This window comes from Mobula birostris, chromosome 20 (genome assembly GCF_030028105.1).
Source record: "Mobula birostris isolate sMobBir1 chromosome 20, sMobBir1.hap1, whole genome shotgun sequence".
NCBI lineage: Eukaryota > Metazoa > Chordata > Chondrichthyes > Myliobatiformes > Myliobatidae > Mobula > Mobula birostris.
This window is the reverse complement of record NC_092389.1, coordinates 13018432-13036444: the sequence shown is the minus strand read 5'-3', so window position 1 is coordinate 13036444 and position 18013 is coordinate 13018432. Positions and strand designations below refer to the sequence as shown.

At 40.1% G+C, this 18013-nt stretch overlaps 1 protein-coding gene across 1 annotated transcript in view; it reads right to left on the bottom strand.

The window, feature by feature from the left end:
* The window catches only part of cbl (Cbl proto-oncogene, E3 ubiquitin protein ligase), a 144800-nt gene that overhangs the window by 19588 nt on the left and 107199 nt on the right, over positions 1 to 18013 (bottom strand). The window contains exons 6-9 of the mRNA XM_072238167.1: positions 17573 to 17710; positions 15342 to 15429; positions 12581 to 12712; positions 3285 to 3485 (exon numbers count right to left, since the gene is read on the bottom strand). Coding sequence (XP_072094268.1) covers positions 3285 to 3485; positions 12581 to 12712; positions 15342 to 15429; positions 17573 to 17710 — 559 coding nt within the window. The remainder of the gene's footprint in view (positions 1 to 3284; positions 3486 to 12580; positions 12713 to 15341; positions 15430 to 17572; positions 17711 to 18013) is intronic.

The window sequence follows — 18013 nt, the reverse complement described above, 5'->3', positions numbered from 1 at the left end:
ATTTGGATAAGCAGAAAATAAGCTATTAATTGCAGCTTCCCAAATATTTCATCTCTCACTGTGCGCCCCCCCAACTCATTCAATCAGAAGATTACATCACCAGTCAGCAATCACTCATCCTGTACAGTAGGTGGTGGTAATGGGATTATGAAATGTTTGTACCACATCTTCCTGGACATAAATAGCATCACTGGGATCAAGATAGAATGTCCACCTGCTCAATTATATTATAAAAAGCTGCTGCATTTCTTTAGAAGTTATTAATATGTCAAATTTACATCTGAGGTTATACATTTGTATTTATACTTTAATTGCCATTGCAAAATAGAAAACAAGCAACTTGACCACAGCAGTATTTCACAAATAGTAAAAAAAAAACAGAAAATTTGCTTTAATAATGCTAAACAACAGATGCTGAGGGTTAAAGTATTGAAAGGGTACCAAGGACAATTCCTGTGCACTGGGCTGTAATGTAGCAGAGTGTCTAAGGTGAACTAATTAGTTGAATCATTAAGCAGAAGAAAACTCCCATATTTGAAGCACCACTCTTTTGCGTGTGTGTTTTTAAAAGCAGTGTAAAGCAATGAAAGTGAAAGATTAAACATTAAAAGTATGCATTCCAGAGAACAAAGCTAGAATTCTCTCACAGTCCCAACTAGCAGAGCAAATTAAACTAATATATCACCACCACATAGATCCAAGTATAAAGACCTGTTAAAATCGCCACCAAATCTTCAATGTCAGTTTCTTAAATTTAGTACTCAGGCAGTTGCTCTGGATCAAGGGTGACTCTCTTCTTTAACTCCGTAGGTATGGAAATGACAAACAAGGACAATGTAGGACACACAGTTGGGCTGGGTGGTGGCTGACAAGATCAATGGGTGGATAGTTTGTGATGTGGTCCACTCCCATCACTTAGGCTAGGCTCCGTGCACCCAATTCACAAACTCACGATTCGCAGTGCCATCCCAAAAACAACTACTCCATTCTGCAAGGTTTTGGGCCAGGGATTTCCAGACATTCAAGATGACATTCTGTTTTTCAAGGTGGTTTTAATAACATTCATAAGCACATAAGACACAGGAGCAGGAGTAGGCCATCTGGCCCGTCAAGCTTGCTCCACCATTCAATAAGATCATGGCTGATCTGACTATGGACTCATCCCCACCTCCATGCCTTTTCCCCATAACCCTTAATTCTCCGACTATGCAAAAATCCATCCAATCTTGTCTTAAATATATTTACTGGGGTAGCCTCCACTGCTTCATTGGGCAGAGAATTCCACAGATTTACCACTCTTTTGGAAAAGCAGCTCCTCCTCATCTTCGTCCTAAACTTACTTCCCCCAAATCTTGAGTCTATGTCCCCTAGTTCTAGTCTCATGAACCAGTGGAAACAACTTTCCTGCCTCTATTTTCCCTATCCCTTTCATAATTTTATATGTTTCTATAAGATCTCCTCTCATTCTTCTGAATGTCAGCAAGTACTGTCCCAGGCGACTCAATCTCTCCTCAGTCTAATCCCCTTATCTCTGGAATCAACCTGGCGAACCTCCTCTGCACCGCCTCCAAAGCCAGTATATCCTTCCTCAAGTAAGGAGACCAGAACTACACACAGTACTCCAGATGCGACATCTCCAGTACCCTGTACAGTTGCAGCGTAACCTCCCTGCTCTTAAATTCAATCCCTCCAGCAATGAAGGCCAACATTCCATTTGCCTTCTTGATAGCCTGTTGTACCTGCAAACCAACCTTTTGTGATTCATGCACAAACACTTCCAAGTCCCTCTGCACAGCAGTATGCTGCAATCTTTCACCATTTAAATAATAATCTGCTCTTTCATTTTTCCTTCCAAAGTGGATGACCTTGAATTTACCAACATTGTACTCCCAACAGACCCTTGCCCACTCACTTATCTATATCTCTCTGCCAACTCTCCGTGTCCTCTGCACAATTTACTTTTCCACTCAATTTAATGTCATCAACAAACTTAGATACACTACACTCGGTCCCCTCTTCCAGATCATTAATGTACATCGTGAACAGTTGCGGGGCCCAGCGCTAACCCCTGTGGCACACCGCTCACCACTGATTGAAACACCCATGTATCCCAACTCTCTGCTTTCTATTGGTTAACCAATCCTCTATCCATGCTAATACATCACCCCCAACTTTATGCATCCTTTATCTTATGGATAAGCCTTTTATGTGGCACCTTATCAAACGCCTTCTGGAAATCCAAGTAAATAATGTCCATCTGTTCCCCTGTATCCATTGCATTCGTTATATCCTCAAAGAACATCAGTAAGTTTGTCAAACAGGACCTGCCTTTGCTGAATCCATCCTGCATCTGCATGATGGATCCATTTCTTTCCAGATGCCTCACTATTTCTTCTCCAATGACAGAACTTCCAATAGTGTCCTTGGCGTCGGACTGAGAATACGGCCTGACCAATGTGTCCAAATGAGTGCAATACAGAGCTCAATTCTGGGGTCATTAGGCTGGGATGGATGCTGAAGTTTATTTACTTTGTCTGGCAATAAGTAATCTGGAAGGAGTTTACAACAAATCTTTTGTATTAAGATTATTATTTTGTCTTCTCAGATTAGCAAAGGTCACTGCAGCTGATTGTTATAGATGGTTGCTGAATTCTGCATGAATTCTATATCCAGATTGCTGTGTTCCATAGCAAACTAATAGAAAAATAGTACTTTATAATTTGAATGCATATTTAAGATAACGAAGCATCTACTTCAGAAAGAACATGATCCAGAGAAACACAAAGACATCCAAATAAAATTACTTCTTTGTGGGGTCTGGGGAACATTATGTTTGAAGCATAATTATTGTTCAATTTATATAACTTTCAACTTGTGACACTCGATGGCACAATAATAAAATTCAAATTTACGAAAAGATTTTCCTCAGTATTTCTAACAGTTCAGGAGCAGAGAGGACATTGCATACAAGCCATCAATTTTTACTAATCCACTACGCTTGTTTAAGCATACCTCACCTTGTAGCATTGCAGTTCCGGATTCCTATTGCTACTTGCAGTTAGATTTCTACAAATTGGTAACACTAACTTTCATTTCAATATAAAAGCCCATTAAAGCACATGTAATTGAAAATCATAGCCAATATATAGACTATACTCTTTCTGAAGTGGGGACCAGTAACTTATGTGTACACTGGCCCTTGACCAATAAATCTTCAATCCACTATTGGTCCTGGAATGGAATGCTTTTTAAAAAAAATAATCACATCCTAGTCTTTAAGTTACCTTTGTATTTGCCAGCTTGTTCATCATAAACAATTCATCACTACGGTCATCATCTTCATCCTCAAAATTTGGAGATAACATTGCTTCCATTCCCAGCCGGGTTTGACCTGGCCCATCTTTCGGGTCAAAAGGGTCCACAACAATTGGTTCAGTGCCTTTTATCTCACAACGACAAAATGGACATCCTTGACCTTCAGATTCCTAAATAGAGAACATGGAATTTAATCAGCTGTTGTCGACTGTGAAGGGACAACCAGTGCAAAGGCACTGAGGCAGTATCATGGAGCTATACCCAAAGTATTAATACAAAAATAATAGATATGACTATGCAACAGAAATGTGTTACAAATAGAATATGAGCAAATACACCAAAGAGGTAAACACATCCAAACTACTTTAAATACGTAACATCCTTGATTCATGACATGAGAAACAAGTTTATTTCTACTGGCATTTAATTGCTAATGTATCTTTTCTGCGGATACAAGTTTTACAAATCTATAATTTCATACAACTCATATCTAGAAACTGTATGGAAATCAGAACAGCTAGTGCCCAGTGGAATTATGCAACTTGGCCTCCAGTAACTCTTATACATAAACCCGATATTAAGCGTCTTTTAAAAAAAAAGATACAAGCACAGAAGCAGGCCCATCCTGCCCAACAAAACCACACCATCCAATTACGTCCCTGTGACCAATCAACCCACTAACCTGTACATCTTTGCACTGTGGGAGGAAACAGAGTCATGGGGAGAACGACCTTACAGATTTTTTTCCCCATTAAAAAAATCCTTATTTGATCTCAAGCTTCTTCTATGAGATGGTGTGCTATGATTTATCATTAAAAATTTCAAACCATAGGACAGACATTTTAAAAAACGTTCCAATAAATGTGGACAGTGAGATTTGATTTGTTTACTTGCGGCTTTATTCTGCAGTCATCAATTTCAGATTCATACTTTGATTTAGATTTCTCATATGCATCACTTCTGTTAACAACCAACATGGGGGAGCTGCTACGACTGGGTCTCTGGTACTGTGGCTCAGAAGCGGGGGGGGGGGTGTGGAGAAAAGGACTACAGTAGTGAAGGGGACTCCATATTTAGAAGAGTAGACATGAGATTCTGTGGACATAATGGAAAAGGGAGGAGGCCCTGAAGAAAGTTTAGGAAGCTAGGTGGAAAACTGAACAGCAGGACCTCCAGGGTAGTATTCTCTGGATTGCTGCCTGTGCCACACACTAGTGAGGGTAAGAACAGGATGATTTGGCAGATGAATGTCTAGCTGAGAAATTGGTGCAGGGGGCAGAGTTACAGATTTCTAGATCATTGGAACCTCTTCTGGGGAAGGTATAACCAGAACACAAGGGACAGATTACACCTGAACCCAAGGGGGACCAATATCCTTGCAAGCAGGTTTGCTCGAACTGTTGGGGAGGGTTTAAACTAATTTGGCAGGGGAAATGGAAATTGAGTGATAGGGCTGAGAATGGGGCAGTTGGTATACAAGCAAAGGCAGTGTGTAGTGAGACAGTCAAGGAGGACAGGCAGATAGGGCAAAATTGCAGTCAGTGAGTTGAGTTGCAGTATAATGTGGGACAAAATCGGAAAGGGTGACTAATACAGGACTGAAGGTGTTATATTTGAATGCACACAGTATACAGAATAAAGCAGATTACTTTGTAGCGCAGTTAGGGATTGGTAGATATGATGTTGTGGGCATCACTGAGTTGTGGCTGAAATATTTTTGGGAGCTTAACATCCAAGGATACACATTGTATCAAAAGGACAGGCAGGTAGGCAGAGGGGGATAAAATCAAATCTCTTCTAGAAAGAGGTGACATAGGATAGGAAGGTGTATAATCTTTGTGGATAGAGTTAAGTACCTGCAAGGGTAAAAAGACCCTGTTGGGAGTTGGGTACAGGCCTCCAAACAGTAGCCAGGATGTGGCTTTTTACAGCAGTTTGTGGTTGAGCCCACTAAGGGATCAGTTAATCTGGATTGGGTGTTATGCGATGAACCGGATTTGATTAGAGCGCTTAAGGTAAAAGAACCCTAAGGAGACAGTGATGTTAATATGATAGAATTCACCCAGCAATTTGAGAGGGAGAAGCTAAAGTCAGATGTTTCAGTATTACAGTAGAGTAAAGGGAATTACAGAGGGATGAGAGAGGAGCTGGCCAAAGTTGATTGGAAGGAGACACTAGCAGGGATGATGATAGAACAGTAATGGCTGTTCTGGGAGCAATTCCGAAGGTGCAGGATATATACATCACAAAGAAGTAGTAGTATTCTAAGAGAAAGATGACAACTGTGGCTGACAAGCCAAAGCCAACATAAAAGGCAAAGAGAGGGCATACAATAGAGCAATAATTAGTGGGAAGTTAGAGGATTAAGAAGCATTTAGAAAAGCCTTAAGGAACAAAAAGATGAAATATGAAGGTAAGCTAGGAAACTGAACTGGTCTAGCCATATAACCCACTGTGGCTAACCAAGCAGGTCACAGGCTAGGAATCCTGTAGCATGTAACTCACCTGACTCCTCAAAGCCTGTCCAACATCTACAAGGCTCAGGACAGGGGTTTAATGGAATACTCGCCACTTGCCTGGATGACTGCAGGTCCACCAACACTCAAGAAGCTTGACACCTTCCAGTACAAGGCAGCTCACTTGATTGGTACCCCTTCCACAAGCATCCAATCCCTCCACCATCGACAAATCATTGCAGCAGTGTGTACTATTTACAAGATACACTGCAAAAACACACCAAAGTTCCTAAGGCAGCACCTTCCAGACCCACGATAACTACCATCTAGAAGGACAAGAACAGCAGATAGCTGGGAACACCACCACTTGGAAATCCCCCTCCAAGTCACTCACCATCCTGACTTGAAAACATATCGCTGTTCCTTCATTGTTGCTGGGTCAAAACCATGGAATTCCCTAACAGCACAATGGGTGCACCTCAGGGACTGCAGTGGTTCAAGAAGGCAGCTCATCACCACCTTCTCAAGGGCAACTAGGGATGGGCAATAAATGCTGTCTTAGCTGGCGACACCCACATTCCATAAACAAATAAAAAAGTTAACCAATAATATCAAAGAGGATACCAAACATTTCTTCAGATATATAAAAAAATAAAAGAGAGGCAAGTAGATCTTGGACTACTGGAAAATGATGCTTGAGAGATAATAATGGGGGACAAGGGAATGGCAGATGAACTGAGCAAGTCTTCAGTGTCAGTCTTCACCATGGAAGACACTAGCAGTATGCCGGAAGTTCGAGTGTCAGGGGCAGAAGTGAGTGCAGTTGCTATTACTAGGGAGAAGTTGCTTGGGAAGTTGAAAGGTCTGAAGATACAAGTCATCTAGACCAGATGGACTACACCTCAGGGTTTTGAAAGAGGTGGCTGAAGAGATTGTGGAGGCATTAAAGACCTTTCAAGAATCACTAAATCCTGACATGGTTCTGGTGGACTGGAAAATTGCAAAGGTCACTCCACTCTTCAAGAAGGGAGGGGGGCAGAAGAAAGGAAATTATAGGTCAGTTAACCTGATCTCAGTGGTCGGGAAGATGCTGGAGTCGACTGTTAAGGATGAGGTTTCAGGGTACTTGGAGGCACATGGTAAAATAGGCCAAAGTCCACATGGTTTCCTTAAATAATACCCCTTTGAGCACAGAGCGGAGGCCCATACTGCAGATATCCTGTGTGCCCTGTTCATGTCACTGGACTTGGAACACAGAGCGGAGGCCTGATCTGCAGGTGGCATTCATCACCCATCCACATCGCTGGACTTCCAACACAGAGTTCGGAGTAGAGGCTTGACCTCTAACTCCTACACCCCTGTCCCTATACCCTAATCTGACCTATAACCTCTCCTCTGTCCCCAAAACTATTCCCAATAACTTAAAAAAAACAACTAAGTCTGAACCACCATTTCGACACAGACTGGAGCTCAGCTCCATCTTAACTAAAAATTGAGAAATATGATTCTGGTCATTCTAGGGGTTAGACATTCCCTGATCTAAAATCTAGTTAAACATCTGCCAGAAGGGTTTCCTGATGCAGTACTAACCTAAAAAAAAAACACAAATTTAACAGATGCTGAGTTGCAGGACAAATTGAACCTTAAGTAGGCAAAAACAAAGCCAGATATTCTTGATAAAGAAAATTAATCTATGACAGCACAGAAACCACCAAAACCTGCAATTCTTACTGTGATGTTGCATCACTCTATAATTGCTTGCTCTTTACATTAGCAGAGCACCATCCCAAGTTACTGACCTATTTTATTATGTGCCTCCAAGTACCCCAAAACCTCATCCTTAATAATGGACTATCCTGCCAACCACTCAAGTCAGGCTCACTGGACTATAATTTCCTGCATTTTGTGTCAATTCCTTCCTAAAGGCTGGATCGTCATTTTAGATCTTCCAGTTCTCCAGAACCATTCCAGAATCAAGTGATTTTTGAAAGACCATTATTAATGCCTCCACAATCTCTTTAGCTACCTCTTTCAAAACCCTGAGGTGTAGTCCATCTAGTCCAGGTGACTTATTTGCCTTCAGATGCTTCAGCTCCCCAAGTACCTTCCCCTTAGTAATAACAACTACACTCACTTCTGCTGACACACTCAAATTTCTGGCAGGCTACTCTTGTTTTCCATAGTGAAGACAAATGCAAAACACTTATTCCGATTGTCCACCTTTCCTTTGTTCCCCATTACTACCTCTCCAGCACCATTTTCCCGCGGTTCAATGTCCACACTTGCCTCTTTTTTTTTTTTTTTTACTCTTTATAGAGCTGAAAACCTCTTCTATTATTGGTTAGCTTACCTTTATATTTCATCTTCGCTCTCCTCATCACTTTAGATATCTAGCTTCCCACTAATTTTGCTATATTGTGTGCCCTCAGCTACTTTTATGCTGCCTTTGACTTCTGACAGCCTCATCCTCCCTTTAGAATGTTTTTCTTCTTTGGGATGAACCAATCCTTCATCAACCAAATTACTCCCAGAACTCCAGCCATTGCTGCTTGGCCAGCTCTTCTCTCATGCCTCTGTAGTTACCTTTACTCAACTACAATACCAATACATCCAACTTTACTTTCTCCTCCTCAAACTGCAGGGTGAATTTTATTATATTATGATCACTGCCTCCAGGGTTCCTTTGTCATAAGCTCCCTAAATAAATCTGGTTCATTACACAACACACAATTTAGAATTGCCTTTTCCCTAGTGGACTCAACCACAGGCTGCTCTGAAAAAAAAACATCTCGTAGGCATTCTACAAATTCACTCTCTTTGGGATCCAGTGCCAACCTGATCTTTCCAGTCTACCTGCATATTGAAGTTCCCCATAACCACTGTAACATTGCCCTTTTTACATGCCTTTTCTATCTCATGTTGTAATTTGTACCCCAAATCCTGGTTACTGTTCGGAGGCCAGTATACAAGTTCCATCAAGGTCTTTTTACCCTTGCAGTTCCTTGACTTTACTCAAAGATGCTGCATCTTCTGATCCTATGTCACTTCTAAGGATTTGATTTAATTTTTTTTGAACCAACAAGGCCACCTGACCCACCTGCTTGTCCTTTTGATACAATGTGCATCATTGGATGTTAAACTCCCAGTTGTGATCTTTCTTCAACCATGACTCAGTGATGCCCACAACATCATATCTGCCAATTTCTAAATATGTTACAAGATCATCCACCTTATTTCGTATAATGCATGCATCAGTCCTTCAGTCCTGTATTGACTACCCTTCTTTTCAATTGTCTCCATGATGCCTGAAGTTCAATTCCCTTCTCTTTTACTTTATCCATTCTTTTCTAAGCTATTGAACCCATACCCCCCTGTTATTTAGTTTAAAGCCCTATCCACAGCCCAAGTTACCAGCATGGTTCAGATGGAGCCTGCCCCACTGGAATAGTTCCCTTCTTTCCTAATACTGGTGCCAATGTCCCACAAATTCAAACCCACTTCTCCCACCCCCAATCTTTGACCCACACATTGAGCTCTCTGATTGTATTAACCCAATGCCAATTTGCACATGACTCAGTTAACAATCCAGAGATCATCTTTTTTGGTTCTGCATTTTAATTTAGTCCCTACCTGCTCAAATTCCCTCACAAGAGCCCTTTATTTTTGTTCTTCCTACATCATTCTTACCCATATGGACCATGGAAACGGGATCTTTCCCCTCCCACTCCAAATTCCTCTGCAGGTCAATGAGATGTCTCAAACCTGGGCACCAGGTAGGCAACACAGCCTTGAGGACTCTCGATCCTTGCAGTAGAAAACTGAGACCATTCCCCTGACTATACCTAACATCATGAATGACTGATGTTTCACTGCCAGATGAGCTCCATGCCTTTTATGCATTCTTTGAAAGGGAGAATAAAACTACACCTGAGAGAATCCCTGCAGCATCTGGTGCCCCTGTGATCTCTGTCTTGGAGTCTGACGTCAGAACATCTTACGAGAGGGTGAACCCTCGCAAGGCGTCAGGCTCTGGTGTACCTCTGCAACCAACTAGGGGGAGTGTTTAAGGACATCTTAAATCTCTCACTGCTGCAGTCAGAAGTTCCCACCTGTTTCAAAAAGGCAACAATCATACTAGTGCCCAAAAGCAGGGTGAGCTACCTCTACAACTATAACCCAGTTGCACTCACGCTTGTGATAAGGGTTTTGAGAGGTTGGCCATGGCTAGAATCAAATCCTGCCAAAGCAAGGGCTTGAACTCACTGCAATTTGCCAATCTCCACAATAGTTCTACAACATGCAATCTCACTTGCTCTCCACTTGGCCTTGGACCAACTGGTTAATAGCAATACCTATATCAGGCTGCTGGTCATTGATTATAGCTCAACATTCAACACCACCGTACCTTCAGTACTAATCAACAAGCTCCAAAACCTGGGTTCTGTACCTCCTTCTGCAACTGGATCCTTGACTTCATCAGGAGACCAGTCAGTGCAGATCGGAAATAACAACTCCTCTGCTCTGACAATCAACACTGACACAATGAGAATGTGTGCTTAGCCTACTGCTCTACTCTCTCTACACCCACGACTGTATGGCTAGGCACAGCTTAAACATCATCTATAAATTTGTCGATGACACAACTATTGTTGTGAGAATTTCAGATGGTGACAAGGAGGCATACAGGAGTGAGATAGATCATCTGGTTGAGTGAACTTGTAACAACAACCTAGCATTTAACATCTGTAAGAACAAATAATTGATTGTGGATTTCAGGAAGGGGAAGCCATGGGAAACACACCAGCCCTCATTGAGGGATCTGCAATGGAAAGGGTGAGCAGTTTCAGGTTGTTGGGTGTCAACATTTCTAAACATCCATCTTGGGACCAACATAATGATGCAATTACGAAGAAGGCACGCCAGCAGCTAAATTCCATCAGGAGTTTCAGGAGCATTGGTGTGACACCAAAGATGCTTGCAAATTTCTACAGATGTAGCATGGAGAGCACTTAAATAGTTGCATTACCATCTAATATGGAGGGGCCACTGCACAGGATCGGAAAAACTTGCCGGAGGTTGTAGACTCAGCCAGCTCCATCATAAGCACCAGCTTCCCCAGCATCGAGGCCATCTCCAAAATGCAATGCCTCAAAAAGGTGGCATCATTAAGGACCCCCATCACCCAGGACATGCCCTCTTCTCATTGTTACCATTGAGGATATACAAGAGCCTGAAGACTCAAACTCAATGCTTTAGGAACAGCTTCTTCCCTCCTGCCATCAAATTTCTGAATGGACAATGAATCCATGTACGTTACCATAATTTTTTTTTGCTCTTTTTGCACTACTTGTTTTAAAATACATTTCTTATTGTAATTAATAGTTTTTAAAATTATTATGTATTGCAATGTGCTACTGCCCAAAACAACAAATTTCACAACATATGCCAGTACAGACCTGCTGGGCAAGCTCAAGTGCTGAGCTCTTCTGGCACTATCTTTTGGATGCCCTCCACCTGTCTCACTAGCAGTCACATTCTCTTGTCCCTGGCTATAGATCAAAATTGAAGTTGTTAATTTAACGGGTGTGATTGCCTCCTGAAACACAATGTCCAGGTAAATCTGCCCCTCTCTGATGCATCACCGTGTTTGAAACTCATATACCATGGTGATAAAATCTGAGCCTTTGTTCCACGAACAACACTTACTGCAGATTTGGTCATCAGCAACCATAATAGGGTTCCACCAGCTCCCATCTTGTGCAGCTGCGACACATCACCTGATCTTGCACTCCTACTCTATTTAATTAAATGTAATTTGGTATCCATTTAAAAGCTTAAAAATTATGAAAAAAAAACTTTCCTGTTCTTACCTGCTACTGACCAGTGCCTTCTGGCAAAAGTCTCTTGAGCCAAAGCCTCAGACTCAACACTGGCCTACTCACACAACAGGTGCTCTGAGACCTTGGCTTCACCTCTTCTTATGGAAGCCTTTAGAGCCAAAACCTCAGTTCCTCACTCTAACTCCACCTACTCCAACAAAGGCCACTCTACTTAAACCTCACTTCTTATAGGCCCAAGTGAAATTCACACGACGACTCAGCTTTTCAATATTTCCCATTCTCGCCCAGATCTTGCCCCCACTACAAAGTGAAACTCACACGAGACTTGCTCTTTTCAATGGTTCCTGCTCTTGCACAGATCTCACTCTTGTTATTCCAAAGATTATTTATAACATGCTGTTTTTACTATCAAACACTCACTGTAGTTTCGTGAAAGGCACGTCTGGTCCTGGTTTACCGTGGTTTAACATATAACAAAAAATTTGCTAAACTACCTTAATTTCTTATATTCACTCTATACCAATTAGAAAAAGAAATACATTTAAAAGAATGTGGCATAGAAATGCATTTTGGAGAGTGGTATAATGTAGACTTGAAAGATTTCAGCCCTTCTTACATGAAGAGCAATCAGTAAAATTAAATACTATCTGAATATAAATCACAGCTGATCCAATGCTGTCCATTTTTCACAGAGATAAATTTCTATGCTTAGTTGCAATGGTGGGTTTTGCAGATGGTGTACATTACAGCCAGCTTCTGCTGGAGGAAATGAATGTTTAGGATAGAGGATTTTTAACTGAAAAACTTTAAGTCCTTATGATTTTCCAAATGCTTATAACTCACGATTTGTTGATGACAAATGAATTTTCACTGAGATTTACAATACACATCCTGTCTGTATTAAAACCTGCCTGCACAGTAAGACAACAGAACACCTTCAAGAAGAGCTTGCTATAAAACATTCCCTACCTGCCAGGCTGTAAGACAAGAAGTGCACATTAGGTGACCACAGGGTTCAATTTTCACATCCTTGTCATTTTCTGCACAGATCTTGCAGAGCTGAAATGTGGAGCCCATCTCACAGTAAAGTTCATATTGCTCCTGCAGAGGAGAAAACAAGAAAAGAAAACTGGTGTCGAAAATCAGTACTACAATTATTCCATTGTTTACTCTTCCTCCTGCCTTTAAAACACTCATTCACTTTTGATGAAGTTCTAGAAATATCAACCACCCTGATACCTTTTTTGCAAGCATCTGTTCTTCACATCCAAGGCTGTTTACTGAGGTTAAGCAATAATTGAGGAAACATTATTAATTGCCAATTATCACACATTTCCCAGAGGGCTGGTGAACACCAATTAGACATGGAAAATCTGCTTATTTTATCCGATTCAGTGTTTGGGAATGAAGGTTAATAATAATTTTTTTTTAGCATGTCACACCAGACAGTCAGCCATTCTTGTCTGGCACGTGCTATCAGGATTGGTCTCCTTTCGGATTAACTGGGTCATGATATGAACGTTCCTGACTTGACTTTTCTTTTTAAAAACGAGGCCGAGTGGCTAGCTCGACACTCAACCTGGCACGGATGGAAAGCGTGCTCGGGAGGTGGCCTGACTTGGATTCGAACTCAGGAGCCTTCGCTCCGGAGTTTGGCGCTGATGCCACTGCACCACCAGCCAGCCTATAATAATAATCATCAGACTGAATTTGGATCTAAACAGCAGTTTCTTCACCAACCAGGCAACTGAGCCAACTCAGTATTTCAGAATCACCTATCTCCAAGCTTGGCAATATTATCATACTTTGCTTTCAAAAATATTTTCTTTTGCCTTTTTAGTGCATGAAAATGCCAAATATGAAGCATACTATCTTGTAATTCAAAGTAGTGAAGTTCAAGTAATGTATAAACATCTATCCCTCAAAATTAAGCGACAATTTACGTTCACCAATATCAAATCATTATATTATATTAAGTATTACATTAAGCAATATTATATTTTAGAGGCAGCTCTCAATTAAGTGTTTGAGAGTGGGTGAAAGAGGGTAGCGGTATCCAACATGCTTAGCTCCGTACTATTTGACTCACACTCAGCATGTACATTAATGCTTTTGAAAGCGGAACTGGAATTTGAAATTCACATATGATGTGAAGCATATTCAACAATTTAGAAAAGGAAAATACATTTTTTTTTTAAAAAAACAGTGCTCATGTTGACCACAGGACATCACAAAGCAACTTACAGCCAATTTGAAGTACAATTGATGAAATCATGTGGAAAATGTTAATATACAATATGTATTTTAAGATAGTTTAATTAATTAAAATTTATCCAATTACCAGGAATAGTTTTAGCATTCTTCTTCAAAACATTCAATGGAAACAGATTACTTAATAAGCAGATACAGTTTTGGCTTAACATCACAGACAAAAGACTACACCTCTAAGGGTGCAGTATTCCCTCAGTATTACACAGAAATACTAGCCATGATATACACTCAGTGGTGACATTATTAGGTAGAGTTGTACATTCATGATGATTGGCTCATTAATCAGCCAATCCTGTAGCAGCAACTCAATGCATAAAAGCATGCAGACATGGTTAAAGGGTTCAGTTGCTCTTCAGACCAAACATCAGAATGGGGAAGAAATGTGACCCAAGTGACAAACACTCAGTGACCAGTTTATTAGGTAAAAGAAATACCAAATAAAGTGGCCACTGAGCATATGTTTAATCCACTGCTGAGGGAGTTGATTTCATATTCCTGGATACAGAATGCTTGCTACAAATTAAGCCATGGCTAAAGTGGCAAAGGAATATTGATAGCAACAGGCAAGAACGAAATATTGGCAAATGGAATACAAATACGTTTTAGATTAAAAAGATAACAGTACTTGGAAGTACAGCAAATCCTGTGGGAAAGCAGAGTATTTTGCACATACAAATTTACTTGATATGTATTTATGGTACCAAAGCTATAAAAGTGCTAATGGTATTTCATGTGCAATCACAAAAGATAAAGGATATAGGACTGAACTATGAATTAACTATATAACCCACAAGATGACATCAAATGTGCACACTGTTGCAATTTCGCAGTATGGAAAGGATAGTGCACAGAATCCCTATGATATGGCCTGCTGTGAAACACAAAGATGGGGCAGCAAAATGGGTTCCTTTTCATCATGTTATGGATTACAGAAGAGCATCTTAGAAGTACCTAATATACATTTTAAAAGATACAGAGTAAACACAAGTAAAATGAAACAATTCCCTGACCTATAGCACAGCCACGGACAAGGATAGGAGGGCTAATTACGATGGTGTTAGGCAGCAACTTGGGAGTGTAAATTGGGAGGTTTTCTCAGGGAAATGCACAGAAGCATGGAGATTGTTTAGGGAGCACTTGTATGAGGTTCTGGATACCTTTTTGACTATTTCCATGAGACCAGATTAATTGGGGCAGCCGCTTAACTGGGCCAACATGAACTGGTCCCAACGTGTCCCAATTAACCAGAATCCATTGTATTTGGAATTAGTCACAGAAATGCAGAGATTTGAACTATTAATTTGCCTAGAGCATCAAGGAAAACAGATAAAATTGTACTTTTAAACTCATTTTGCTTAAACGTGAACCAGAGAATGGACAACATGAGACAGCAAAATTTAAAAAAGTCTAAAGCAACACTGAACTTCCCAGAGAGCAGTAAATAGACTCCACACCATACCTGTGTTACTTTGATATGATCATGTGGTGTTGGCTCACACAAACCAGTCAGATCTGGATTCTGACTACGCCCATCAGGAAACAGGTAACTAAGAAAAATAACGAATTCGAACAAGCAGGTGAAATATTTTCTCTCAATACTGTGAAAAATATCTTCTACATGTATTTCTGAATTACTAGTATGGTACTCCCCGATTCTGGGGAATCTCCACTTCTTCATTCTAGTATAATTGCTCTTTTAATGGGTCATGTCAAATTGGAAGACTGAATGAAAAGTAAGATTTAAATTTTATTGTAGTTTAAGCCATTATTTCAGCACATCATAAATATTAATTGGAAGGTGAGGGACTATGTATTAGCATACCCTACTTCTATTAGTATTTTGAAATATGACGAAGGGTTCAGAGAAATGAATAGGATTGTTCCAAGTGTATAAAGCTATTTTATGAAAGCAGCACAAGCAACGATTACATGCAGAAAAGACGAGGTTTATATGTGAATTAGCTTCTCAATTTTTGAGACTTGTAAAAACTCTACTATTAAGTTTATTAATGTATACAAACTTGAATAATAGGAACAGCACCGTAGAGAATTCAAACCATGGTGGATTCAGTGCAACAATAACAGGAAAACACTCCAAATTATAAACAATCATCAATAATGAATGTCTGAAGTGTCTTAATAATTTGATTTCAATAAGAGATCCTTGAATTTTAGATTTGCTTTTTTCCCCAAAAGCTTATTTAAGCTTCCTGTAACTTCAGACTGGGCAATAATTGAAATCTCAGAAGCTATACTTTACCACAAGTTTCAAAGTGAGATATGGTGATCCCAAGAGATGTATGTCTTTAAACATCTGTGGAAACTACATTCAGACTTCTCACCATCTGAAAGCAGGGATTCCACTCTTCACAACAATTGTGCCAAGAAATCTGTATTATGCATGTTTTGTTCTTACCTTTTTAGATGATTACTTCTGCAATAAAAGCTGAATTTTTAGTTTTCCATTAGGATGAGAAGGAACTATAGGATTGTTCAAATTATTCCCCTTACAAGGATCCTCAACTGAAATGGCTGAAAATAATTACCCTGAAAGGTATAGTTGACAACAATCCAATCTACTTTTAATTGCAATTTTTATAATTACAATTGCAGCAATTATCACATGCATTGTCAACCAATGGAAGGAGAATCAAACTACAGAAATAAAATTATGACAAAACTACAAATGGTATGTCTGTATGATAATGAATCTATACTGGACATGCTAATAATTTCCTATGAGAATGATAAAGCACTTAATTGCATACCACCTTAAAGTATTCTGGAGGGAGGAACAAAATGTTCGATACAAATTAAAAGAATTTCTTCGTTTAATTGTTCAAATAAAAACATAACTTGTGTCTTTTGAAAATTTGAGCAATGTAATATTAGCTAATCCTTTGAGTATTGCAAAGGTAAACAATGATTATACATTTTCATGGAATATACCGTACTCCAAGAATACTAGAACTTCCATTTGCTGCCTTCTCTCAAATTTGATGGACTTTTTTTTAAAAAAAAGCATTAAAGATGATAAGTATCATCGAGGTTCATATCCAAAAGTGATTGAGATACGTAAAACAATAGATTCTGCAGGTGCTGGAAATCTAGAGCAATACACTAGATACAAATGCTGGAGGAACACAGCAGGTAAGGCAGCATCTAGGAAGAGGAATAAACAATCAACATTTCAGGCCCAGACCCTTCATCAGGTTGGGAAAAGAAGACAGAATAAGAAGGTGGGGAGAGGTGAAGGAGTACAAACTGGTAGATGATAGGTGAGGCCAGGTGAGGAGGAAAGTGGGTGGATGAGTGAAGGTGGAGGGATGAAGTGAGAAGTTAGGAGGTAAAGGGTTGAAGAAGGAATCTGATAAGAGAGGTGAGTGGACCATGGGAGAAAGGAGAGGAGAGGGGCATGCGAGAAAAAGAGAAGAGGTAAGAGGGAAGCCAGAATGGGGAATGGATATTTAAATTTTATTAACTAAGTGTCATCATATATAAAGATAGTATCACAATATTTCGAGTAGCACAAACTGAATTTCAGTTGAAGGTGAAAAACATTCAGGTTGAAAGCTGTCTTGAAGTCCTCCAATTTTAAATAAAGGTTAAAAGTACAACCTTAAGTGAAGCAGTTAGTTCTGTACAGATAACTGAGTTATTTAGTAATGGCAAGGTGATCTATAAACTTACAAGCCCTCACGGAATCCATCGATGAGCGCCTGAAAGAGGGGCTTGTTATGAGGGATGGTTTGGAGAATGTTACCATCTGCAGTGACATAGCCAATTGCCCACTGGCCAAGCCTGGTGCAGCTCAATCGAAATATGTAGCTGAAAGGAAAAAAATATACAGAGCACACAATAGCTTGAATGAAGCCACATTAACTCAAGCAAAAACAACAGATGTGGAAACACTCAGTTCAAATATAGAGGGGGAAAATGGATAATGTTTCAAAACACCTTACATGAGAATTGGGAAATATGGATGATAAAATGGCTTTGAGTAGAAGAGAAGCAGTCTTGGGGAGGGGGGTGCTATAAAAATAGCTTGGGTGAGTAATCACAGTGCACTTTATAGACACTACACACTATGACCATATTGAGGGTGTAAACAACTATTTTGAGGCTGTAATG